The 25,552-nt window shown below is 43.0% G+C and overlaps 1 protein-coding gene and 2 long non-coding RNA genes across 7 annotated transcripts in view; 1 reads left to right on the top strand and 2 right to left on the bottom strand.

The window, feature by feature from the left end:
* DOCK5 (dedicator of cytokinesis 5) overlaps nt 1-17,037 on the bottom strand; it is a 278,035-nt gene extending 260,998 nt beyond the window's left edge. For 2 of the 4 annotated variants that reach the window (XM_055578761.1, XM_055578762.1), the window contains exon 1: nt 16,847-17,037. In XM_055578761.1, the coding sequence (XP_055434736.1) occupies nt 16,847-16,889 (43 nt within the window). In that variant the 5' untranslated portion in view covers nt 16,890-17,037. The remainder of the gene's footprint in view (nt 1-16,846) is intronic. The other 2 variants (XM_055578763.1, XM_055578764.1) reach the window with 1 other exon arrangement.
* A 260-nt stretch (nt 17,038-17,297) lies between these two features.
* On the top strand, nt 17,298-20,561 carry LOC129650376 (uncharacterized). The gene is made up of 3 exons (XR_008713739.1): nt 17,298-18,159; nt 19,852-19,929; nt 20,338-20,561. It is a non-coding gene; the product is annotated as an uncharacterized LOC129650376 (long non-coding RNA).
* On the bottom strand, nt 19,980-22,157 carry LOC129650377 (uncharacterized). Of its 2 annotated transcripts, none has more exons than XR_008713741.1 (3): nt 21,030-22,157; nt 20,286-20,419; nt 19,980-20,117 (listed from the first exon to the last, which is right to left on the bottom strand). It is a non-coding gene; the product is annotated as an uncharacterized LOC129650377 (long non-coding RNA). The 2 variants fall into 2 exon arrangements; XR_008713740.1 differs by having other exon boundaries at nt 19,987-20,117; nt 20,276-20,419.
* Nucleotides 22,158-25,552: the final 3,395 nt, after the last annotated feature.

Genomic DNA, 25,552 nt, shown 5'->3' with positions numbered 1-25,552 from the left:
ATGATTATCTGTACTTTTGTGTGTCCATGTCAATCACTCATTCTCATGGTCTCATCGTATTTCCTGGCATGAGGACAACAAAACTGATGACCCATTCAATGGCTGATTGAAACTGAATGGCCCCCATTCAATTCCAACTGGGGGCCATTTTGAATAGTGGACTAACAACCCTCTACACAAGTCTTTTTGTGGAAACTTTTCATTTCCCTCAGAGTAAACTGCTGGGTCCCAGCGCAGGTATATGTCTAACTCTACCAGAAACTATTAAATAGCTTTCCAAAATGGCTGTGCCGATCTATACTCTAACCAGTGCACACGGCCTCCCATGGTCACGCAGCCTGCAAATAGCTGAAATGTCTTTTTGGTTGCTGTTTAATTTAGCTCTATTCATGGGGCTGTAGATGGCTGGCACTGTGTTTACTTCTCTGTGATGACAAGTGGAGATCAGCATCTTCCTAAATATTTCCTGGACATCTGGATTTCGTTTTTGACCATTTTTCTACTGGATTATTGTTTTCTCTTATTGATTTGTAGTTCTTCACATATTCACAATATAAATGTCAGATATGTGTACAGGGACCATATTCTTTCTATTCTGGGAGTTGTCCTTTTCAGCTCTTAAGGGTTGTCTTTCAATTTTAATATGATTCAGTATAACCTGCGTTAGTGGTTTTTGTGTCCCTTTAAGAAATCTCTGACTCCAAGATCAAGATGTTCTCTTACGCTCCTTTTCTGAATGCTTTCACTGTTTTACCTTTCAGACCCTGGAGTCAATTTTTTATATGACATTTAGTAGGAGTCCAGTTTATTTTTTCAATATAGATAACCAACTGACCCAGCGCCAGTTTTTGAAGAGATCAGCCTGTATCACTGCATGACAGTGTCAGCATTAGCAGACATTCTGTCACTGGGTTTTGATTCTTTCTAATGTCTGTATGGTACTCCCTTGTATACATGTGTCATAAATAACAAACCACTCCCAACTGATTCCCATTTAAACTGTTTTGGTGTCTTGCTATAAATAATGCTGTACTGAATAATCCTGTCCACATACCCTTCCTCACCTGTTTTAGTATATCTGTAGGACAAACTCACAGAAATGGAACTGCTAAGTCAAAAAGTGTGTGCACAGAGGTTGCACCAGTTTTAATGGGATTTTCAGATGACAGTGAACTGCACACACGGTACTACTATAAGACCCAGCACAGAGAATTCCCTGGCAGTGCAGTGGTTAGGGCTCTGAGTTCTCACTACTGAGGGCCTGAGTTCGATCCCTGGTTGGAGAACTAGAACCATACAAGTTGCACAGTGTGGCCAGAAAAATAAAGAGAAAGAGAAAAAAGATCCAGCACATTAGAACTTCAATTATATCAAAGTTGCCAACATTTTTGAACCCCATATGTGCTAAATCACTTCAGTCGTGTCTGATCTTTTGCTACCCTGTGTAGCCTGCCAGGTTCCTCTGTCTGTGGGATTCTCCAGGCAAGAAAACTGGAGTGGGTTGCTGTTTCCTTCTCCAAGGGATCTTCCTTAGCCAGAGATCGAACTCCTGTCTCCTGCATTGGCAAGCAGATTCTTTACCACTGAACCACCAGGGAAGCCTCAGGATCCCTTTTATAAAAACAATAAATGTTTATGCTTCTAGTATCCACTGATTAAGAAAAAATATATTACCATGTAATCCACAGACACTGTGCCTCAGGACCTGAGAGACAGACACTTAGCAAAGTGCTGTCACTCCCTGAGGGGCGGCCTCCTCTGCTCAACAGCGAACAGCAAGGGCGCCTGCCATCTGTGACTGTTCTGAAGGAAGCTCAAAGCCCAGGGCAGTCAGGCCAAGCAAGCTTTACTCGTCTGAAAAGCTATGGCGATGTGTCTTCACTTCCAGTCAGCACTATGATCATAATCCCTTATGATCAACACAGGCTTCCCCTGGTGGCTCAGAGAGTAAGGAACCTGCAGTGCAGGAGACCCAGGTTGGATCCCTGGACCAGGACATGGCAACCCACTCCAGTATGCTTGCCTGGAGAATCCACGGACAGAGGAGCCTGACAGGCTACAGTCCATGAAGTCCCAAAGAGTCGGACACAACTGAGCAACCAACACTTCACTTGTGATCCACACAGGACCCTCCCTCTCCCCATCAGCACCTTGTAAACTGCATGAACACTTGTTCTCAAACACAGCTGTAATGTCATGAGAATGTCATGCTACTTTTGAATTTTGTGACTGACATCACGTCAACACCATGGTGACGAGAACCAAAGACACGGGACCTGTTGCCAACCTGAGACATTGTGACCACTATGGAAGCCACAGCGTGACTTTCACTTTGCAGGCTCAAACCTCGGAACACACTTCCTTCTCGGAACTCTTCAAAAGGGGAAGGTGGTCGGCAAAAGAAACCATCAACAAAATGAAAAAGACAACCAACCGAAAGGAAGGAAATATTCGCAAATCATATACCTGATCGGGGGTTAATAGGCAAACCAGGTAAAGGACTGATACAACTCAGTATCAAAGGCAAGAGAACCAAACAGTAAGATTGAAATTGGGCAGACAATCTGAATAGACACTTTCCCTAAGACATACAGATGGCCAAAAGGTACATGAGAAGATGTTCAACATCAGCTGTCATCAGGGAAATGCAAACCAAAACCACAAATGAGAGATAATCGCACACCTGTCAGAATGGCTCCTATCAAGACAAGAGATAAGCGTTAGTGAGGAAACACTTTCTGGAGAAAACCGAACCTTTGTGCGCTGTGGGTGGGAATGTAATCTGGTACAGCCACCAAGGAAAACAACTACAGACATTCCTCAAAAAATCAAAAATAGGACTATCATATGATCAAGCACAAAGAATTGATGCATCTGAACTGTGCTCTTGGAGAAGACTCTTGAGAGTCCCTTAGACTGCAAGGAGATCCAACCAGTCAATTCTAAAGGAAATCAGTCCTGAATATCCTTTGGAAGGCCTGATGCTGAAGCTGAAATTCCAACACTTTGGCCACCTGATGCAAAGAACAGATTCATTGGCAAAGACCCTGATGCTGGGAAAGACTGAAGGCAGGAGAAGAAGGGGACGACAGAGGATGAGATGGTTGGATGGCATCACCGACATGATGGACACGGGTCTGAGTAGACTCCAGGAGTTGGTGATGGACAGGGAAGCCTGGTGTGCTGCAGTCCATGGGATAGCAAAGAGTTGGACACAACTGAGCGACTGAACTGATGATCAAGCAATCCCACTTCTGGGCATCTGCCTGAAGGAAACAAAAACACTAACAGAAAAAGATGGAATAGCCATTAAAAAAAAAAAACAAGGAAATCCTGTTATTTGCAATGACATGAATGGACCTTGAGGGCATTACGCTCAAGTGAAATAAGTCAGAGAGAGAAAGACAAATACCCTCTATATAATATTGTTTTTGAATGGAATCTAAAAACAATATAAATACAGAGAACAGACTGGTGACTGCCAGAGGTGGGGGTTGGCCAGGGTTGGGGAGACTGGTGAAGGTGGTCAAAGGTACACACCTCCAGTTATAAGATAAATAAGTCCTGGGGATATGATGTACAGCATGGTGACTACAGTTAATAATACTGGATTGTATATTTGAAAGATGCTGAGAGAGTATATTTTTAAAGTTCTCATCAGAAAGAAACAGGGACTTCCTTAGTGGTCCAGTGGTTAAGAATCTACCTTGCAATGTATGACATACGGGTTCGATCCCTGGTTGGGCAGGTAAGATCCTACATACCGTGGGGCAACTAAACCCACATGCCACAGCTGGAGAGCCTGGGTGCCACAACGAAAGATCCTGAATGCCACAACTAAGACCCAATGCAGCCAAATAAAATACTAAATAAAAGAAATAAACTTGTAACTCTGTGGGGTGACTGATGCTAACCAGATTTACTGTAGTGCTCATTTCACAATACATATGAATATAAAGGGCTTCCCAGGTGGCGCTAGTGGTAAAGAATCTGCCTGCTAATGCAGGAGATGCAAGTTCAATCCCTGGGTCGGGAAGATCCCCTGGAGTAAGAAAGTGGAGTAAGATCCCTACTCCAGTATTCTTGCCTAGAAAATTCCATGGACTGAGGAGCCTGATGGATTATAGTCCATGGGGTCGCAAAAAGACACGACTGAGCACACACACAGACAAATATCTAATCATTATATTCTACCCCTGAAACTGAATTACATGTCAATTATATCTCAATAAAAAAAAGTGGGGGGTGGGTGATTTAATAGCTGGATCTTATTTACAACAAAACCTCCACCTAGAAAAAACCCAGGGATTACACAGCCTTCTTCCTGTGTGGAGAGAACTTACTCTTTCAGACCCCTTAAGTATACATGATAAAAAGGAACCTGCTTCCTCCAGAGTTATGAAGAAAAAGGAAGCAGCTAGAAGACAAGTTAAGACAAGCAAGACATCTGCTACTGGCTTTGGGATTTGGGTAAGTCATTTCATGCCTCTGGGGCATATTTTTCCAATAAAATGAGGTGTTAGCCAAGAGGTGATACATACAGAATTTAGCCCCGAATAGTTTATGATCCTATACACAAAAGCACAAAGCAGTTAGATTTCTATGACTGAGACTTATGACTTACTCTAATAACTGGTTTCTGACAGGAAGGCTGGGGAGTCAGAGTCCTCTGGTTCCAGGCTCACAGGAAGTACAGAGTATCCTGCCCCAGGTACACAGGTAACAAGCCAGTCAGAGGGATGCATTCACTTTGAGTCAGCAAAGAGCTATTTGCAAGAGGGAATAACCTCTGCTGCAATTTCCTTTCCTTGAGTTTATTTTTAATTTTTATTGAAATAATAGTTGATTTACAATGTTGTTAGTTTCAGGTGTAAAGGGATCCAGTTATACACATATATATTTTTACATTCTCTTCCACTGATTCTTGAGAGTCCCCTGGACTGCAAAGAGATCAAGCCCGTCAATCCTAAAGGAAATCAACCCTGAATATTCATTGGAAGGATTGATGCTGAAGCTCCAATACTATGGCCACCTGATGTGAAGAGCCGCCACACTGGAAAAGACGCTGATGTTGGGAAAGACTGAAGGGAATAGGAAAAGCGGGCAACAGAAGACAAGATGGTTGGATAACACTGCTCTCGATGCACATCATTTTGTGTCTCACAGACATCAGGCTGTGAGATAGTGGAAGACAGAGGAGCCTGGCATGCTGCAGGCCATGGGTCGAAGAGTCAGACGTGATTTACTGACTGAAAAACTATTACTGGCTGTTACAAGATACTGAGTATAGTTGCCTGTGTTATACAATATCAAGTTGTACTAAAAGATAAACAGTAAATGACCAAGATTCTCAGAGGGCATCTTGGGGGTCCAACTACTTCACCTGACCTGGACTGTCACATAGGGAATAAACGTGTAAGGGAAGATGGCACAATCCAAAAAAGTGGATCTGTTTGAACAACTGCAGCTTTGCGATGACACAGAGGTTTGTGAAAAGACAAAGATCACTTTTGTCTCTGGCTTGGGAACCAGCTGCCAGCAATTCAGACAATCGTCTGAGTGAGCTGACGGCCGGCCCAGGCTCCGAGAGGACATAGCCTGGACATCACTTGGAAAAATTAAATTAACACAAGCACCCTCTGCTTTTCCTCACCCAAATCTCTGTCTCAAAAGCACTTTTTTAAGCTTAAAAATAAAACTCCATTATTCCTGCTGTTTGCTGGAAGCTACTTATCAACCAAGGTCAAAGGACTCCTGAAGGATTTATAATAGACTTTAATGTTCACACATAGCAGACATTTCATGGGTGACTCACCTACTTGATGAGGGAGAAACTATTTTTTCCTCCTTTGGAATATTTAGTGAAAAAGAAACTGCATGACCGTAGTCAAGTTCTTGGGTCAGAGATTAGGGTCAAATTCTATTACATACAGAATAGACCAACACTCTATAATTCTATTACAACTCATTTCAAAGAACTGAAATGACTTATAAGAGATTTTGACCCATATTCCTCTTCTTATTCTTTTGAGAGTACTAAAATATTTTACATGTGTAAAGTTATTGTGTTATTACAATAGGTATTGCTGGGAAATAACTAGAAGCTGGAAAATGTTTCCTTTATGGAAAAAAAAATCCCAAAGAAAGGCAATGCCAAAGCATGTTCAAACCATCGCACAATTGCACTCATCTCACACACACTAGCAAAGTAATGCTCAAAATTCTCCAAGCCAGGCTTCAATAGTACATGAACCGTGAACTTCCAGATGTTCAAGCTGGTTTTAGAAAAGGCAGAGGAACCAGAGATCAAATTGCCAACAAATCACTGGATCATAGAAAAAGCAAGAGTTCCAGAAAAACATCTACTTCTGCTTTACTGACTTTGCCAAAGCCTTTACTATGTGGATCACAACAAACTGTGGAAAATTCTTCAAGAGACTGGAATACCAGACCACTTGACCTCCCTCCTGAGAAAGATATATGCAGGTCAAGAAGCAACAGTTAGAACCAGACATAGAGCAACAGACAGGTTCCAAATGGGGAAAGGAGTACGTCAAGGCTGTATAATGTCACCCTGCTTATTTAATTTATATGCAGAGTACATCATGCGAAATGCTGGGCTGGGTGAAGCACAAGCTAGAATCAAGATTGCTGGGAGAAATATCAATAACCTCAGATACATGGATGATACCACCCTTACAGCACAAACTGAAGAACTAAAGAACCTCTTGAGGAGAGTGAAAAAGGTGGCTTAAAACTCTACATTCAGAAAACCAAGATCATGGCATCCAGTCCTATCATTTCATGGCCAATAGGTGGGGAAACAATGGAAACAGTGACAAACTGTATTTTTTGGGCTCCAAAATCACTGCAGATGGTGACTGCAGCCATGAAATTAAAAGATGTTTGCTCCTTGGAAAAAAAGCTATGACCGACCTAGACAGCATATTTAAAAAGCAGAGACATACATTACTTTCCCAACAAAGGTCTGTCTAGTCAAAGCTATGGTTTTTCCAGTAGTCATGTATGGATGTGAGAGCAAGACCATAAAGAAAGCTGAGCACTGAAGAATTGATGCTTTTGAACTGTGTTGTTGGAGAAAACTCTTGAGAGTCCCTTGGATTACAAGAAGATCCAACCAGTCCATCCTAAAGGATATCAGTCCTGAATATTCATTAGAAGGGCTGATGCTGAAACTCCAATCCTCTGGCCACTTAATGTGAAGAATTGACTCCTTGGAAAAGACCCTGATGCTGGAAAGGTTGAAGGCAGGAGGAGAAGGGGATGACAGAGAATGAGATGGTTGGATGGCATCACTGACTGGATGGACATGAGTTTGTGCAAGGTCCAGGAGTTGGTAAAGGACAGGGAAGCCTGGCATGCTGCCGTGCATAGGGTCTCAAAGAGTCAGACACTACTAAGCGATTGAACTAAAGGAAAAAAATCATTGCGGTGAGATCTGACTAATTCTCAAACCCCACTGGTTTGTCTCAGAAAATTGAGATGAGAAGTAAGCACAGATTAGGTTTCAGCAAACATGATGGCAGAAATGGACCGCTATAAAAAGCCTTCAGTAAATTTGGACAAACAGAATTTTGAGTAACTACCACCTTTGCTTCAAAGCCCCTTACCAGTACTCTAAATTACTTTTCTTCTCCACGTTACTTGTGATCACATCTTGTTTAATTACCCTGCGTATAGTGTAGATGTGCTTTATCCTTCAGGGTAATGGGAAGTAACGGATGAATCTGAAGGCCTTGTTCCTTCCATTAGACTGCACCTTCATTCCTATCCAACTTGTGCTCAACACGGCATGCACCCACTGAGTCAGAACCTCCTAAACGCTCTTCACCACTGTGATCAAGCCTTTTCTTTCCATTAAACCAATCCTACAACATATCTTCCTCCAGGAAGCCTCCACAAATAATGCGGGGGGGGGGGGGGGGGGCGGCGCGAAGCAGTAGCAGCAAATTTCCATGGTTCCCTGAGGATTTCAATTCCTTTCCAATCCCACGATGTTCACAAGACCCTTTGCTAAAACAGTTATTCATTCTATTCATCTCTTCTTTAAATGTTCCCTTTCTTACTGCTTTTGACTGTTTATCTCACAGGAAGTGCATGAAGGGCAAAATATTTCATTATGTGGGGGGAAATACCCTCTCCAGCACAGGAGACAAATTTAGGTAGATAAGGGCCTTCATTTATTCCTTCCTCATTTATTTACTGAGTGCTGGTCACACGCCAGGAGCCACAGAGGGGTAGGGGAACACTTGATGAAAAAGATACAAGTTCTTGTTCTTGTAACTCTACATTCCAGGACGGGAGACAGACAGTAAACACAAATAGGACAGTTAGGGAACAGGAGAGCCACTGAGAGGGACAGCGAGCAAGGTGGGCAAAGCCAGCGGTGCCCTTAGCTAGGGTTCGCAGAAAACTCAAAGGAGGGATTATTCCAACAGACAAACAATACAGGAATGTGATTCCATTTTTAAAACAATATTTTGGCCAAACTGCATGTGGGATCTTAGTTCCCGGACCAGGGCTCAAACCTGCATAACCTGCACTGGAACTGCAAAGTCTTAACTGCTCAAATGACAGGGAAGTCCCACCCTCACCAGCTTTCTGACTTTTCTGTCTAGAGAGGTGGCGCCTGGCTGGGCCTGGCTCTGCCACTGGCTCCTTTGCAACTCTGGGGTTGCGAGTGTGCGCTTCCAAGCCACCATTCCATTTTTAAGTCTCCTTTATCCAACTAACTACAACTGATCCTCACTATTCACAGATTCTATGGTATTTGTGAATTCCCCCACTAAAACTCACTCGGAACCACCAAAATCAACGTTCCTAGTGCTTTTGAGGTCCTTCTCAGTCTTATGCAGAGAAGCAAAGTATGACACACAAGTTCCCATGTAAGGTCAGGCAAGGTGACACTCCGCTTTTTTGTTTCAGTTCTCATACTGTAAACCAGAGTCCTTCTTACAGTCTTAACTTCAGTGCTGTGTCTTTCTTATTTTCTGCTTTTTGTTAATGATTTTGCTATTTAAATGGTCCCCAAGCATACTGCTGAAGTGCTGTTTCATGTTCCCAAGTCCAAAAAAGGCTGCGACTTGCCTTCTGGAGAAAAACATTATGCCTGTATTAGATACACTTCCTTCAGGCTTGAGTTTATATAAGGTGTTGTGGCCACGAGTTCAATGTTAGTCCATCAGTGATGTACACTAAATAAGGTCTTTAAGCCTTAAACAGAAACATACATGCATAAGGACAGGGATCAGCTCAGTTGATAAACATGTGACCAGAGGCTCACAGGAACCTAACCTGGTATTTCCCCTAGGAACAATGGCTCAATATGCGCTAAGTCCGTGTTCTCAGTGACTTTATATCACACTAACTACCACAAATAATGAGAATTCACAGTAGATGGATGATGGCAGAGAAAGCTTCAGTGGGGCACCAGCCTCCTTCCTCTTTAACAGAGAAAATGATCTGACAGGCAACAGCATGGAGCCAGAATCCAGTACGCTGCTGTTTTATCGTCGTTGCCTTTAATTTTAAGGTTGCCTCTTTCTAAAGCAAGTGATGCTGGTTCTCATTTAATGGTAGGAATGTACGGCTTTTTCAGTCACTGTTTTAAGTAAAAACCAAAAAAGTAGGCAACATGAAGAAAAGATTAAGTAAGAAATAACTTACATGTGGAATCTGAAAAAATGATAGAAATGAAATTATTTTCAAAACAAACAGACTGACAGAAAACAAACTCATGATTATCAAAGAGGAAAATTAGGGGGAAGGGACATATTAGGAGTTTGGGATTAACATATACACACCACTATATACAAAATGGGCTTCCCTGGTGGCTCAGCAGTAAAGAATAAGCCTGCAATGGTCCTGCAATGCCAGGAGCTGTAGGAGACAAGGGTTTGATCCCTAGATCAGGAAGATCCCCTGGAGAAGGAAATGGCAACACACTCCAGTATTCTTGCCTGGAGAATCCCATGGACAGAGGAACCTGGCTACAGTCCATGGAGTCACAAAAAAGTCGGATGCAACTTACCGATCAAACAAATATATATTAATAAAATAGATGATCAACAAGGACCTACTGTATAGCACAGGGATTCTACTCAATATTCTGTAAAAACCTATATGGGAAAACAATCTGAAAAAGAATGGATTTATGTATATGTATGACTACATCACCTTGCTTGTATACCTGAAACTAACACAATATTGGAAATCAACTGTACTCCAATATAAGATAAAAATTAAATTAAAAAGAATTCAATGGGGAAGAAAGAGATGGTTCATTCAAAAGTAATAGTCTGCAAAAGTTGAGTACAAGATAGTCCTTTGGGACTCAAGAATAAAGTATCAAAACTTTTATTCGTATTTTTAATCTTTAAAAAAAATAAATTAAGCTCTAATATTTACGAACAACAACAACAACAAAAAAAACAGAGACGGCAAATAGGTAAAGCAGAGGCATGAGGTACTCAAGGGTACCTGGTGTAAAAATGAATACATACAGAGAAACCTCAATTAAAACAGAGTCATGAGGCCAGAAGTGGGAGCCTTCACCCCTTACAAGAGCAGAGACCAATGGGAAGATAGACTTCCTCTTCTCACCTGGCAAAAGCTCAGCCAATATACTTCGAACTCTTCATTCCTCTGATGGACTCTGTTTATTACAGCCCTACCAAGTTCCTTTTCTATAAAAGGGCTCTCTCTTGGTTGCAGGGATCTGCATGTGGCTTGCAGACCTGCCCCCTCCCCCCACCCCACCCCACACCCTCTAAGGATTGCTGATTCTGAATAAATCTATTTTTTTGCTGGAAAATTAACTGGCAGTCTATTTGTTTCAGGTCAACACAGGACACAGCAGAGATCAAGGTGATGGATGAAAAACTGTTGGGAAATGCACATGGAGTAGAGTTTTGGCCTAGGAGTGAAATTATGTGGACATGGATAAATAATTTATCCTGTATAAACCTCAGTTTTCTTACCTGGAAAAGGAGACAATATGAGAATGACAGCATCATCTCAATGATTTAATGAAATAATGTGTAAAGCAGCAGTATTCAAAGTTTTTAGTCTTAGAATCCCTATAATGCTCTTACAAGTTATTGAGAGGGGATTTCCCTGGCAGTCCAGTGGTTAGGACTCCACACTTCCACCGCAGGGGCCATGGATTTGATCCCTCGTCAGGGAAGTAAGATCCTGCATGCCACACTGCAGGGCCAAAAGTAATAATGAAGGAAAAAGAAAATATCTTTTAAGAAAAAGTTACTGAGGATTCTAAAAGGCTTTTGCTTATGTGGGTTACATCTATCACGATTCAGTATATTAGAAATTCAAGTTGAGACATTTAAAAAAACCCTTATTCATTAACTAATGTGAAGAACATGAAAGTGAAGTCGCTCAGTCGTGTCTGACTCTTTGCGACCCCATGAACTGTAGCCTACCAGGCTCCTCTGTCCACGGGATTTTCCAGGCAAGAACACTGGAGTGGGTTGCCATTTCATTCTCCAGAGGATCTTCCCAACACAGGGTTCAAACCTGGGTCTCCTACATTGGCAGGCAAATTCTTTACCACTGAGCCACTAAGAAGTCACAATAAACCCAACTAGCTAGCGAAGTATTTTTTAGATCAAACATGGCTCAGACGGTAGAGAATCTGCCTGCAATGCAGGAGACCGGGTTTGATTTCTGGGTCGGGAAGATCCCCTAGAGGAGGAAATGGCAACCCACTCCAGTCTTCTTGCCCGAAGAATTCCACGGACAGAGGAGCTTGGAGGGCTACAGTCCATGGGGTTGCAAAGAGTTGGACATGACTGAGTGACTCACACACACACTTTTCCAAACAAAAACACTTAGAAGAGTGGCACTGTTTTGCACATTTGTAAATCTCTTTAATATCTGGCTTCACAAAAGGCCTTTAGACTCTCATACCTGCCTCTGCCTTCAATCTGATGCAGTATCACATTCGATGTAGCCTCTGGGAAACTATACTGTGTACTCATGACAGAACAGAGTGAAGACAGGCCAATAACATCTTACTATTATTACCAGGAAGTTTTAATCTCATGGGCCATCTGAAAGTGTCTGCAAGACCTCCATAGGTACCTGGGACACACTGAAACAAAGGCTTTAGAACAGTGCCTGTCACGAGGTAAATCCATAATAAACATTAATTTCCTATTCCTTTTATTCTCAGCCTCAATGTTGTTAGAACATGAATGCCTTAGAGTGAGGCCTTCTTCAGTTCACTACAACTGTATAATATCTAGCTTGGTCATGTAACTAACAGGCTCTATAATTAACTAGCTGTGTGATCTTCATAGCCAAGGACTCAATCTGTGTTCAAATTCAAGGATCCATGGGCTTGAAAAGGGTAAAAAAAAGTTACACATCTGTTCTCTGACACTCAGCGTTCACTGCATTGATGACCAGAGGCAATAACCCACAAGTGTACCAGAGATGCTGGCCTCAACTGAAATCACAGGTGTTTTACATACAAAACAGACAACCAGCAAGAGCCTACCATACAGCACAGGGAAATACATTCAATATCTTGTAATAACTTATAATGGAAAAGAATCTGAAAAAGAACAGATTTATATATACATATAACAATCACTTTGCTGTACGCCTGAAACTAACACAATACTGCCAATCAGCTATACTTCAAAAACAAATTCAATAAAAGAAATCACAGGTGATTAAATAGCATATTATGGTTACTACAGATATCTTGAAAAATTGTATATACTCATCACTATTTCAAAATAAAGTAGTTATTATGTGTTAATAAAGAAGCACAGGTGACCTCCCAAGTGGTCCAGTGGTCAGCACTTCATCATCTAATGCAGAGTGGTGCAGGATTGATCCCTGGTTGGGGAACTAAGATCCCACATGTCTCACCACCAAAAAAATAAAGCATAAAACAGAAGCAATATTGTAAAATACACAATAAAAACTTAAAATTTTTTTAAAAGCACATATATTACAATAACAAATTTTGAAAACTATCTTGACAGCTGTATTCAATACAAGTGGCTTGTTTTCAATCTTTTATACTTGACTGTATGCAATTAAAAACCTTGTTCCAAGAAAGGGGACCACTTTCTTGTTCCAAGAAAGGGGCCAAAGGTGTTCATGCAACCAAACAGGTGGGAACTATCTATTTTAAGCAGTTCACTAATTACTCTTTGAGACCAAGTTCCATCACTCCAGCTAGAGTCTACAGAACACGATGCCCGCGGTGAGGATGAACTGAAGACCCACAGCACACCTAAGTGCGTTAACAAATCACTACAAGAATCCAGTTTGTTTTTACACTAACATTTCAGAATCTACAAAGTTAAAGGCTTTTAGATTAACTAGGCCTAGCACAACGAAATTGTTGCAAAGTTAACAGTGAAGCAAATATTCCCCCAAAGCACCTTTTATCACCTTATAAAAACAGATAGGACAAATTCTAACAAACAATGATGAATGATTTTGCAAAGACTCTGTCATCAACATAATTTGGGTCTATCGTTGAACAGACTGAAGCAATGTTTCGATAATCAGAAGACTAACCTGGACATGTATCACTAAGGTTTGCTTAACGTCAAAGTCAAAATGTTTGACCCTTATGTCCTAAAACAGAAAAAAATGAAAGAAAAAGGAAGAAAAAGAAAACAAGGAAGAAAAAGGGAGAAAGAAAAGCATTTTCCATAGCTGTGGGGCAGCCATTAATCCAACCAGCCAATTTTTCCCAATCACATTTAAGCAAGTCCATCTATTCCATGCCTGCTTTCTCAGCAGCATCTCTCATTTTTTTTTACTTGCAAAGATAAAAACAAACTTAAGGGTCTCACTTCATCTAACAGAACAAGGTAAAAGTCATACTAGAGTGAATAAGATGTTAAAACCTAATAGGGGAAAAAAAACTGCACTAAATTATAGAAATCAGGTTGGTGCCTTAGAATGTCACACCAACGCCAAGGACAAGCAGTTACTGAATGCATGCTCTCTACCCGTATACCTCTAGTCCCAAGGATGCAATACCATAACCTTCTGATTCACTGAACCAAACGTTAAGTAATAAAATGTAGGAATGTTGAGGAAGCAGCGTACCCTGGGTGAAAGGCCAGATTATGGGATCCAGAGGTGGAAGGGGACTCGGAACAGGGGACACGCAGAGGAGCGCAAAGTCCCAGAGGAGGGACTCTCCCTGTAAGGCACAAGAGCGAAGGGCAGCGTCTGCGTTAGAGGGTTGATGAGAGAAGCGGTGAGAGATGTGCTTTATGAAAACATACTGAGCTGGATCTTAGAACCTTGAAAACTGGGCTCAGTTTAGACCTTACCGGGCTGGCCAAGGAAGGCTTCCCAGCAAGGAACTAGGATGATCACCATGTGTCTTGGGAATAAACAATGGACACTGATCCCATAAGCTCATCTGTCCTAACAGTGGGCCCTTTTGTCAAACCCAGATTCATCACAATCTACTGTGTTGGGAACTCTGGTCAATGTTATGTGGCAGCCTGGATGGGAGGGGAGTTTGGGGCAGAATGGATACATGTACGTACATGGTTGAGTCCCTTTGCTGTCCACCTGAAAACTATCACAAACACTGTTAATCACCTATACTCCAATACAAAAATTTTGTGTATGTGTTTTTTTTTTAAAGTATCCATTGTGTCTAGTGAAATAAATTTTCTAAATGATACTCTGGGACAATTTTGCCGCTCCCTATACCTTTGAAATGCAATTCAATTTTCTTGACTGATGATAAAACTTAAAAAGAGAAAATATCACTCTTATTACTATAACTATGGAAATAAAACCCATGTTTTTAGGATATGTTTGCCTTAACTATGCCGAAGTCAGAATACTTTTGGAGAGAGTTTCTCCTATTAAACAAAATAAGAATTGATATTTTTTCGTGAGAAGCTGCTGCTGCTAAGTCGCTTCAGTCGTGTCGGACTCTATGCGACCCCATAGACGGCAGCCCACCAGGCTCCCCCGTCCCTGGGAGTCTCCAGGCAAGAACACTGGGGTGGGTTGCCATTTCCTCCTCCAGTGCATGAAAGTGAAAAGTGAAAGTGAAGTCACTTAGTCGTGTCCGACTCTAGCGACCCCATGGACTGGCAGCCTACCAGGCTCCTCCGTCCATGGGATTTTCCAGGCAAAAGTACTGGAGTGGGTGCCATTGCCTTCTCCAAAAGTATTGAGTAGGCATTGCTAAATATACTTTCATCTAGGAGTTAGTACCCAATTAACACAAAGAAATTAGCTCCATCTGACTTCCAGAATTATTGGCTACTTACTAACTGGCACCTGAAAGCTCATGACCAAATTATGAAGCAGAAGAAACAACAGCTACCTATTTCTGAACTACAGTCACAGAAGAGTGCAAGGATTCTAAAAGAAATTTAAAGGAAAAAGTTTTTGCAGAGGGAAAACAAGGATTCTTGTGCATATTATTGTATACACACACATATAAATATATACACTAGGATCACCATCTCAAAGTAATAAATATCAAAGAGTTGGTTTGTTTCTTTGTAACTGACTCAAGTCTTCCAAGTTGAAAAGCCCCTAGAGATCTCTCTGAAACTGACAAAGCCGTCAGAAAACATAGAATAGGTTCAGAGACCTAGTAACCACTAAAGTGAGGGGGTGGAAAAATGCGGGCGAGATGGTAGTGAAGCCGAAGACTTACAAATATGCCCAATGAACGACCCTGAAAGGAAGTGATAAAATTCTCAACTGTGTTTATACTAGGGAATAGCACCCAAGCCTAAAGCCACTTTAATCGCCCCGCTAACGGCAGAAGTCTTTCCACAAGACCTAAGCAACTTGACTCCTCGATAAAAAGTGGAAAGAGCAAGAGTTTTCACCTGTGTTAAAGCCCCGCTCAACCACCGTTTCGGATCGAAAACTAACACGAAAGCAACCTCCTGCACATCCTGCGGGCCCTTCCAGCACCGCTGTTAGGAACGCCCAAGTGCCCAGCACAGGACCTGTCACTCTGTTCCTGGTAAAATGTCCTTGTTTTATCGCACGGCGGAATGGGGATTCAGAAGGCAGTCGGAGACCCTCTCCACTCACGCTCGGGTAGAGGACGACAGTTCGCACCAGCAGCCCCCGGGGCCAGCCACCCCCGCTCCCATACCACACACTTCCTGCCGCTTCCATCACCTCCACACTACAGCTTGAGTCTCCTGACCAGTTCACAACTGCTACGGGGATCCCAGTGCCTGGGAGGAGTTGGGAGAGGATGGCTCCCTAGCCCCCCGCCCCAACAACCCCCCACAAACTCTTCACTTGGAGCTTCAGGGAGAACCTAAGAGCAAAGGCAGGAAGCGCTGGGGCAGCCCGCCGACTTCGCGTTCCATGGGCCTCGGCCGGTTACAAAGTACTGAATGAAGCTACACGGGCACAAGCGGGCCGGTGGATGGGGGGACAGTGGGCGTGAGCACCGCGGCAGGGCGCCCCAAATGAAGCAGAGCGAGCTCCCTCGCTTTGCACGTTTCTACTCTGCAAAGCGCTGCAGCCTTGGGAGTCGGGGGGCGGGATGGCCAGTCCGGAAACCAACTGCACTTTTAGCCACTCGGACTCCCCAAACTCTGAATGACTTCCCACCATGAGGCTCCCGGAGCTGGCTCCAGCTCGCACCGCTTCCAAGAAAGAATGGGGCCCGAGCCGAGCCTTGGCGGCGCCCCGGCGGGTAGCGGGAGCCGGAGCCCGGTCCCGGGCAGGCGCGCACCGAGTGACCGTGCGTCCGCCGCCCAACTTTGCACCCGGCAGGGCCGCTCCCCCGAACTTGCGGCGGCGGGGACGGGGTGGGGCGAGTACTCACCAACCCCATACTTCTGCCTCTTGGTAGGGATCCAGCGGGCCATGGCGGCGACCTCGCCCCGCGGCGGCGGCTGCGGTGGCTACAGCTCCCGGGGCTCCGACCGCCACCGCGCCGCACACCGGCGCGCCCCGGGCCCTTCCGCCATGTTCCGGGAAACTTCGCTCGGCCCCGCGCGCCGTCTCCCCGCCGCGCCGCCAGCTATACGCTCCGGCTCCCACCGCGAGCCGCGGTCACCTGCTGCGCCCGGCGGCCACGCCGCCGTGCGCGCCCCTCCCGGCGCCGCCTCGGCCCCTCCCGCTGGCCGCGCCCTCCGCCCGCCAAGGCCGCCTCCGCGCCACGATCCGCGGGCGCCGGCCAGCCAAGGTCTCCGCGCTCTCCCGGGCCCAGGCCGGCTCCGCCTTGCACACTTCCCGGGAGCAGTTTCCCAGCACAGACTTGGGTACGGCTTTTTTTTTTTTTTTTTTTAATCCTTTTAGTGTTTGGCTTTTTCCCCTCGCCGTCCCCAACCGGGCTAAACCCTGGAGCCTGGATCCCTGACGGCGGGGTGTCGAGAGGGCTGCGCTGGAGGGGTCGGGCACCCCCAGGCGGAGCAAGCGGGAGTGGATGCGGAGTCCTTTCTCACCGCGCGCTCCGGAGCATCTGGGGGAACTAGGATGAGTGCATAGTATCTAAAATAAGTTGTTTGTAGCCGTCCTGGTTTTCGCAGTGCCAGGCACTCAACCGACGCTCGATAAATATTTGTTGAATGAATGAGCAGTTGACTACTGCGTTCACCCCCTAGAGCTTTCGCTGACACCAAGAGAGCCGGAAGCCGGACTCCAAGGTAAACGTGATCTCCTGTGGCCACGGTTCATAGCCTTCAAAGCAGGAACATTTGTCTTCTGGTAAATAAAGAACTAATGCGAAGGAGCCGGGCTCCTCAGAAGTATCAAGTAGTTTCTTAGGGGAGCCTCTTAGCGAGAATTATGTAGCGAGTTCTGACTTGGAAATCTTATGTCCCCGAGAAACACCTGGACTCCTCCCCAGCTGAAGAGACTCAGACCCAGCTGAAGAAATTCAGACATTCATGGTCCAGGGGAAAGCCCGCCCCAAAGACTTCCGTTTTTCAGCAGCCCAAAGAGCGTTCCTGCGGGGAAGCGGACGAGGCACATCCGAATCTTTCTTGTTCACTAGCTGCATTGTTCAGACAGAGTCAAACGCAGGGGCTGCACATTTGAACAGCCCTGAGCTGTTGGCGTCCTCTGAAACTCTCCTCCTGGAACTCACTTCCATCTGGAGAGACCTCAAGAATGAAGATTGGATCCGAGTCCCAGGTGGGTGTGGGGCTCCTTGCTACCTCACCCATAGAAGTAAAATAGAGTAAATGACCAGCTGATTCGGGTTCACCATCTGAGAAAAAGCCTCTTGAAATTGCTTTGTTCTCGCAGCCTATGAAGATTTTCTTGCCGATTTCGAACGTGAAAGGAAAATGAAATAAACACGTAATAAAGCAAAACTTCACTGAAAACGGTGCATTTTAACTTTGGTAACTTTTTACAAAGTCAGATCTGAATTTTTTTTAAAGGTCTTGTTAATGGTGGGTAACTCTACGTATTTATTCATCAAGTGTAATAATAATCTAAGAAATCTAGTCACTTTAGACTTAACATCCAGAAGGGATTCCATCAGCTGTCCCCCAGATTTCTTTTCCTCTGCTAATGACATCATGATTAACCTAACTTCCCAGGTTAGGTAATTTTTTTCTTTTCACAAATATTTATTGGTTGCCTAGTAGGTGTCAAGCACTGTTCAAAGAATTGGAGCACAGCAGTGAATAAAATAAAATTCCTACCCTCATAGAGCTTAGTGTCTAACAGAGGTGGGTAAGGCAAATTTAAGCCAAATGAGGCTAAACCTGTATAGAAAACTCCAGAGTAAGGAGGACAGGATGAGGGAGGTAGGGATGCTGCAGTTCTATATCCAGTGTTCTGCTAAGGCATCTCTGATAAAGTGACATTGAACTATAGATCTGCAGGAAGTGAGGATTTCAGAGAAAAGCCTTCAGAAATCAACAACAGCAAAAGTAAAAGCTAGAGGCATGTTTGGCTGGTTTTGAAACCACGGAGGAACAGCAAGTATTACTGGGTAGCAAGAGATGTTAGTAAGGGGCAGATAATGGGAGAAAATTTGTGAGAGACACAGTGTGAGCCAATAAAGCAGGACCACAAAGGGTATGGTGAGAACTTCATATATTGGCTGTGAAAAAAGTTTGGAGGATTTTGAACCAACCAAGGACGTGATCTAACATGACTGCTGTGGGTTGAATAGACTGTAAAGACACAAGGAAGATGAAGGAAGATCAGATGGTCAGAAGACTATTTCAGTAGTTCAGGCAAGAAATGAAGGCAGTTGGGTCCAGGATGGTAGGGGTTGAGATAGAAAAAAGGTTCTTGACATAGACTGAAGATGGAAACAACTGAAGGGCAGTGTGGACACAAGGGAATTTACTGAGGCTTCTGGACTCCTCAGTGTACTTTTACTACCATATGTTTTTGGAAAGTTTGTGTGCTTAGTAGCTCAGTGGTGTCCAACTCATTTGTGACTCCCTGGACTGGAGCCTACCAGGCTCCTCTGTCCATGGGATCCCCCAGGCAAGAATACTGGAGTGGGTTGCCATTTCCTCCTGCAGGGGATCTTCCCGACCCAGGGATATGAACCCTAGTGTCCTTTATCTCCTGCATTGCAGGTTGATTCTTTACCCACTGAGCCAACTGCGAAGCCCTTTTGGAAAGTTTGGTGAATGGATAAATCTATGTTTTATATATATATATATATATAAACAGCTTCACTATATAGGCTTCAGGCCTTAGAAATTCTGAATCTTGACACCTAGTGTGAAACACAACATGAGGCAAGTATAACCCTAAGGAGAGGGGAATGGATGATACTGGGTTGGCTTGCCCACATGCAGTGAAGCCAATCTACTAACACTTGGTTGTGGTGAAAAAGTGCATTATTTATTGCAGGGAGCCAAGCAAGACGTTCAGGACTTCCAAAATACTCAAACTCCCCATTGGTTTCAGCTAAGCATTTTTAAAAGCCAGGTGAGGGAGGAGCATCCCAGACTGTGTGATCAGCTCGTGCATAATTCTCTGATTGGTTGATGGTGAGGTAACAGGATCCTGTCACAGGGGTTAGCAATATAGATCTTTAGGCTCCAGTAGGTCTGGGGGGCTATGTGCTCGTGGTCATCAAGTCGTTGATTTCTTCCACTTGGTGGGGGTTTTAGCATCTGTAAAACAAGTCAGGAAACCTGCACCAGACACTATTATCTGGATACTTCTGAGAAGAACAAAAGCAGAGAGCCTGGGGGAGGGGTCTGTAATGGGAAGGCCAATTACACAGTTACTACATAGAGTTGCCATTTTCTTAGTCATCTGTGATATCTACCTATCTTCACCTTTTATATCCCAGTTGCTCTGGATTGAAGTTTTCCTTTCATATTTCCTTAGGTCTGACTTCATACCTTCCTCAGCAATTCTCCACATGGACCGTTAGGAGCCTAAGTATTTTGCACAAAGTTATTTCAGTCACCTGTGTTTGAGAAAATTGGATGAGTGACATTGTCTAACCACAGGTTTATTTTAAATTTAATACACATCAGAATGTTAATCCTCATTCAACATAACTGGATTTCTACCAAAATGACTTCAGCTGCCTCAGCCCCACCCCCCCACCCCCCCCCACATCCTCCACCCTGCCTCCACCCCTATCCCACCACCTCGAATTGAAGGCTTTTTGCAAAACTTGAGGTTTGAATTTGGACACTGGATATTTCAAGTGTGACAATAATTGCAATAAGAGGGTTAGAGGAAAATGGAAAATTTTAATTACAGTTTTCAGGATGTTTATTCTTTTTCCTCTGAAGACTGAAGTCCACCCACTTTGTTATATCAGATGGTTAAATCCCAATTTGAAAGTCCATTTAAATCATAAAAGCAGAGCTATTCAAAGTCTTTTATTAAAATGTGGCTGAAAATTAGAGAGTCAACTAGATGGGTAAGTGGAATAACAGCAGGATTCCCAGAAATACCCTTTTCTTTTTCCTCTGATATCTTTTCAGAGGAAACATTAAGCATATTCCACAACCAGGGATATTCGGACTCCAAAACCCACACATATACAAACACAAGTAAGCACTCACAAACACTAGCTTGCTCTGTTGGAAGGTGCCTTCGAGAAAGAAATGAGGATAAATGAATTTGGAGGCTAGTTAACGATGCCGATGAGAATAGAGAGATGTGAAGACGGCTGGCAAGAGCTTTACTTCCTCCACTGATTACGAGGTTTATTTTCCTAAATTTGGCTGACTTAATTGAGTCCCTCAAAGAAGCTATGGGTTCTGTCAAAGAAAATTCTTTTCTAGGTAGAGGAAGCTCATTCTTTGATCCTACATATGAGTGGAGTTACTTGTTGTTTAGTCACTAAGTCATGTCCTACTCTTGAGAGCTCATGAACTATAGCCGGCAAGGCTTCTCTGTCCATGGGATTTCCCAGGCAAGAATACTAGAGTGGGTTGCCATTTCCTTCTGCAGGGAATCTTCCTGACTCAGGGATTGAACCCTCGTCTCCTGCATTGGCAGGCGTATTCTTTACCACTGAATCACCTAGGAAGCCAGAGTGGAGTTACTAGAACTACAAAAAAAGGGGAGGAGGGATATATTTGACTCCAAACACCACTTTGCAGTCTTCTTAGGGCAAATGCTTCAGGACAGGGTGGTTCTGTGTATGTCAAGGCCAGGGTGACACATTGTAATTTGAAACCCATGAGCTAAACTGGACAAAGGAATGGATATCTACAGCCCTAGAAACACATTTTTCATATGACCTGAAGATTCCCATCACTATCTATGCCCTGTCCTCAAATACCCTGGCTGGTGAGCATCTCTGGGTCTGTCTTTGGCTCTGCTCTGTGACTTTGGAGGTCCAGTTTCTCTGATGAATGGGGAGATGATGGTCAGGGCTCTAAAGCTGTTCGTATCTTCAGCCCCATCACTGTGAGATTGATGCTTGGTGAACACTTTCATAACAACAAGCTTTTAGCTTTGTTTCTAGAATACTCTATGCTGCACATATCCTTTAGGAGAAATTGATGATCTGAGCAATTTGAAGTCATTTGTTGTTCAGTCGTGTCCGACTCTTTGTGACACCATGGACTCCAGCACACCAGGTCTCCCCATCCCTCACTATCTCCTGGAGTTTGCCCAATTTCACGTCCATTGAGTCAGTGATGCTATCCAACCATCTTATTCTCTGGGAACAGTCGACTCATTGGAAAAGGCCCCGATGCTGGGAAAGATTGAAGGCAAAAGGGGAAGGAGGCAGCAGAGGATGAGATGGTTGAAATCATTGTGCTTAGTCACTCAGCTGTGTCCAGCTCTCTGTGACCCCACGGACTGTAGCCTGCCAGGCTACTCTGTCCATGGGATTTCCCAGGCACGAATACTGGAGTGGGTCACTATGCCCTCCTCCAGGGGATCTTCCCATCGCAGGGATCAAACCCAGGTCTCCAGCACTGCAGGAGGATTCTTTACCATCTGAGCCATTGAAGTCGCTAATTTAATGAAAACTGGGTTGTTTGATAGGGAAGAAGGAATGAAAACTACTTGACTTTTTTAAAGACTGTATTTATATATATCTTTTTAAGTGGGGTCTTTTTGTTTTTTAAATTTATTTGCCTGTTTTTGATTGTACTGGGTCTTCATTGCTGCATGCGGGCTTTCTCTAGTTGTGGAGAGCAGGGGCTACTCTGTTGTAGTGCTCAGGTTCTCACTGTTCTCTAAGTTCTCTCATTAGGCAGCACAGGTTCATATTCCCTGCATTGGCAGGCTGATTCCCAATCCCTGGACCTCCATGGAAATCCTATTTAAATGTACCTTGAAAAGATATATATATATATATATATATATTGAAAAATTATCTCCATAAAACTCTGTGTAAAACAAAAGGTGATGAAAACTAAGAAGCAAAATGGAAAAGTTAAGCTGTAGTAAAAATAATTCAACTACATATGCTATATTATGATTGTAACTACATAAAATTATTCATTTTCATGGAAAATGTAGAGAAAATGAAAAAAAACATTTTATTCAACCTTCTTCAAAACAAAATAAACAAAAGAAAAACTACTTGGTTGCTGAGATTCCCTGGATAATGTAGAAAAGCAGGATGTTAAATGCCTAGATTTGACCTTTATTCAGGACAGGAGTGAAGTTTCATTCTGCAGCCCCTTTGTAACAAGGACACTATTCTTATACTGTTTAGGTGACTGTCATATTCAGCAAATTTTTCTATTACTTTGAGGTCAGTTAAGAAACAAACGTTTGATCCAGAATTTTTATTTAATACCAGACAGGTTTTCCATGGTCATCAGCTATAATGTAACAATGGTAATTAACGTGTATGGCTTGTGTCTGGTACTATTCTAATTCAATTTCTTTAATCCCCACACATCCTAAGGAGGTAAAGAGAACTGCTGTCATCCCCTCGTTACAAACGTGCAAATTGCAACTCAGGCCTGGTTATAGTATTGCCCACATAGGTAGTGGCAGAACGAAATTCAAAACCCAGGCAGACTAGTGCCAGGGTCCATGGTCAAAACCAAGAATCAGTGAACTTTTATTGTAAAAGGCCCATGTATGTATTTCAGACTTTGCAGGCCACATGGTCTCTGTTGCAACCACTCCACTCTGCAGTTTTAGCAGAAAAACAGCCATAGACAATATGCAACAAATGAGTGTGGCTGTGTACCAATAAAACTTTATTTGTAGACATGGCATTTGAATTTCATGTAATTTTCTTATGTCATGAAATATTCCTCTCGATTTTTCCCCCATTATTTTTAAAATGTTAAAAACCATTTTTGCAGGCAGTGGGCTGGATTTGGTTTGAGGGTCATAATTCACCAACCCCGGCTCTGTACTGTGACTGCTACCCTTTGAAGTCTGTGGAGGAGGGGAGAAAAGGAAGGGGGAAAGGGCCTCCAGGAGGGCCTCCAGGAGAAGAGGCAGGGAACAAGGGAGGCACTAATGTGGCACTTACCCACCAGAAATCTGTTGCATAAGGATTTGGGAGAAGCTTCTGGAAGAAAAGTCATTAGGAGAGGAGAACTCCAAGTAGTGAAGGTTGTCTTAGAAATCAGAGGACAGGACACTGACAACAGTGAGTATCTGTTCTGGGAGGTAGTCTACTGGCCTAGCCCCTCTATTCTGAGTGATGGAAACTATGAATCTCTATAAGACAATGGCACACAAGTAACTGCTTTGGTACCCACTGAACAAGTGGACTTTTAAAGAGGTGAGGGAGGCATGTTCATTGTGGCATTAGTCACAATAGCCAAGATGTGGGAATGACCTAAATGTGAAAGCAAGGATAAATGGATGAAGAAGATGTGGTATATACATACAATGGAATACTAGTCATCCCTGAGAAAGAAAGAAATCCTGACATTTGCAATATCATTGAGGACCTTGGGGGCATTATGCTAAGTAAAATAAGTCACATAGAAAGCTAAATACTTGATCTATTAACTCATACAAACAGAATAGGCTGATGGTGGCCAGGAGCTGGGGGAAGGCAAGAATGAGGAGATGTTGGTCAAAGGTTACAAACTTGGAACTAGAAGTTCTAGTTGCGGATCTAATGAGGATCTAAGTTCTGAGGATCTAATGTACTGCATGACGACTATACTGTAGTTAACAATACTGTATTATATACTAGAAAGTTGCTGAGAAAGTATATCTTAAATGTTTTCACCTAGACTAGGTAGAAAAGCGTATGGTAATTAATTATGTGATGCTATGAAGGTGTTAGCTACAGCTGTGGTGGTAATCATTTTGTAATATGTAAGTATCAACATGTTACATACCTTAAACATAGTATATATTACATAGTAATATGTAAGTATCAACATGTTACATAGCTTGAACATAGTATATATTACATAGTAATATGTAAGTATCAACATGTTACATAGCTTGAACATAGTATATATTACATAGTAATATGTAAGTATCAACATGTTACATAGCTTGAACATAGTATATATTACATAGTAATATGTAAGTATCAACATGTTACATAGCTTGAACATAGTATATATTACATAGTAATATGTAAGTATCAACATGTTACATAGCTTAAACCTACCCAGTATTATATTAATTATATCTCAATTAACCTGGGGGGAAAATAAAGTGGAGGGAGAGACATTGTTTTCTTGTATGTCCTAATGGAAAAGACAGAGTGCCTGGCAGAAATCATGGTGCTAGAAGGAGATATGAAAACATCCATGGAAAGGTTTGCAAGGCCTTATAGACATTTGTGATACCACCCAGCAAAGATCAGAGTAAGAAATAAAAGGAAATGGTCAGATTATTCTGAGGACTATTCCAGAAATATTTGAAAGGAAACTTGTCAAGGAACTGAGAGTGTTGAAACTGTAGAACCAGACCCAGGTAGACAGTCTTTTTTTTTTTTTCAGCCTTATTGAGATATAATTGACATACAATTGTATATATAAGGTGTCCAAGGTGATGATATGATGTACATATTATTGTGAAATGATTCCCACAATAGGATTAGGTAGCAGCTCCATCACTTCATGTGATGAATGTGTGTGTGTGTGTGGTAAAAACATTGAAGATTTACTCTCAGCAATTTTCAAGT

This window comes from Bubalus kerabau, chromosome 4 (assembly GCF_029407905.1).
Source record: "Bubalus kerabau isolate K-KA32 ecotype Philippines breed swamp buffalo chromosome 4, PCC_UOA_SB_1v2, whole genome shotgun sequence".
Taxonomy (NCBI): Eukaryota; Metazoa; Chordata; class Mammalia; order Artiodactyla; family Bovidae; genus Bubalus; species Bubalus kerabau.
This window is presented reverse-complemented; position numbering and strand designations above follow the sequence as displayed.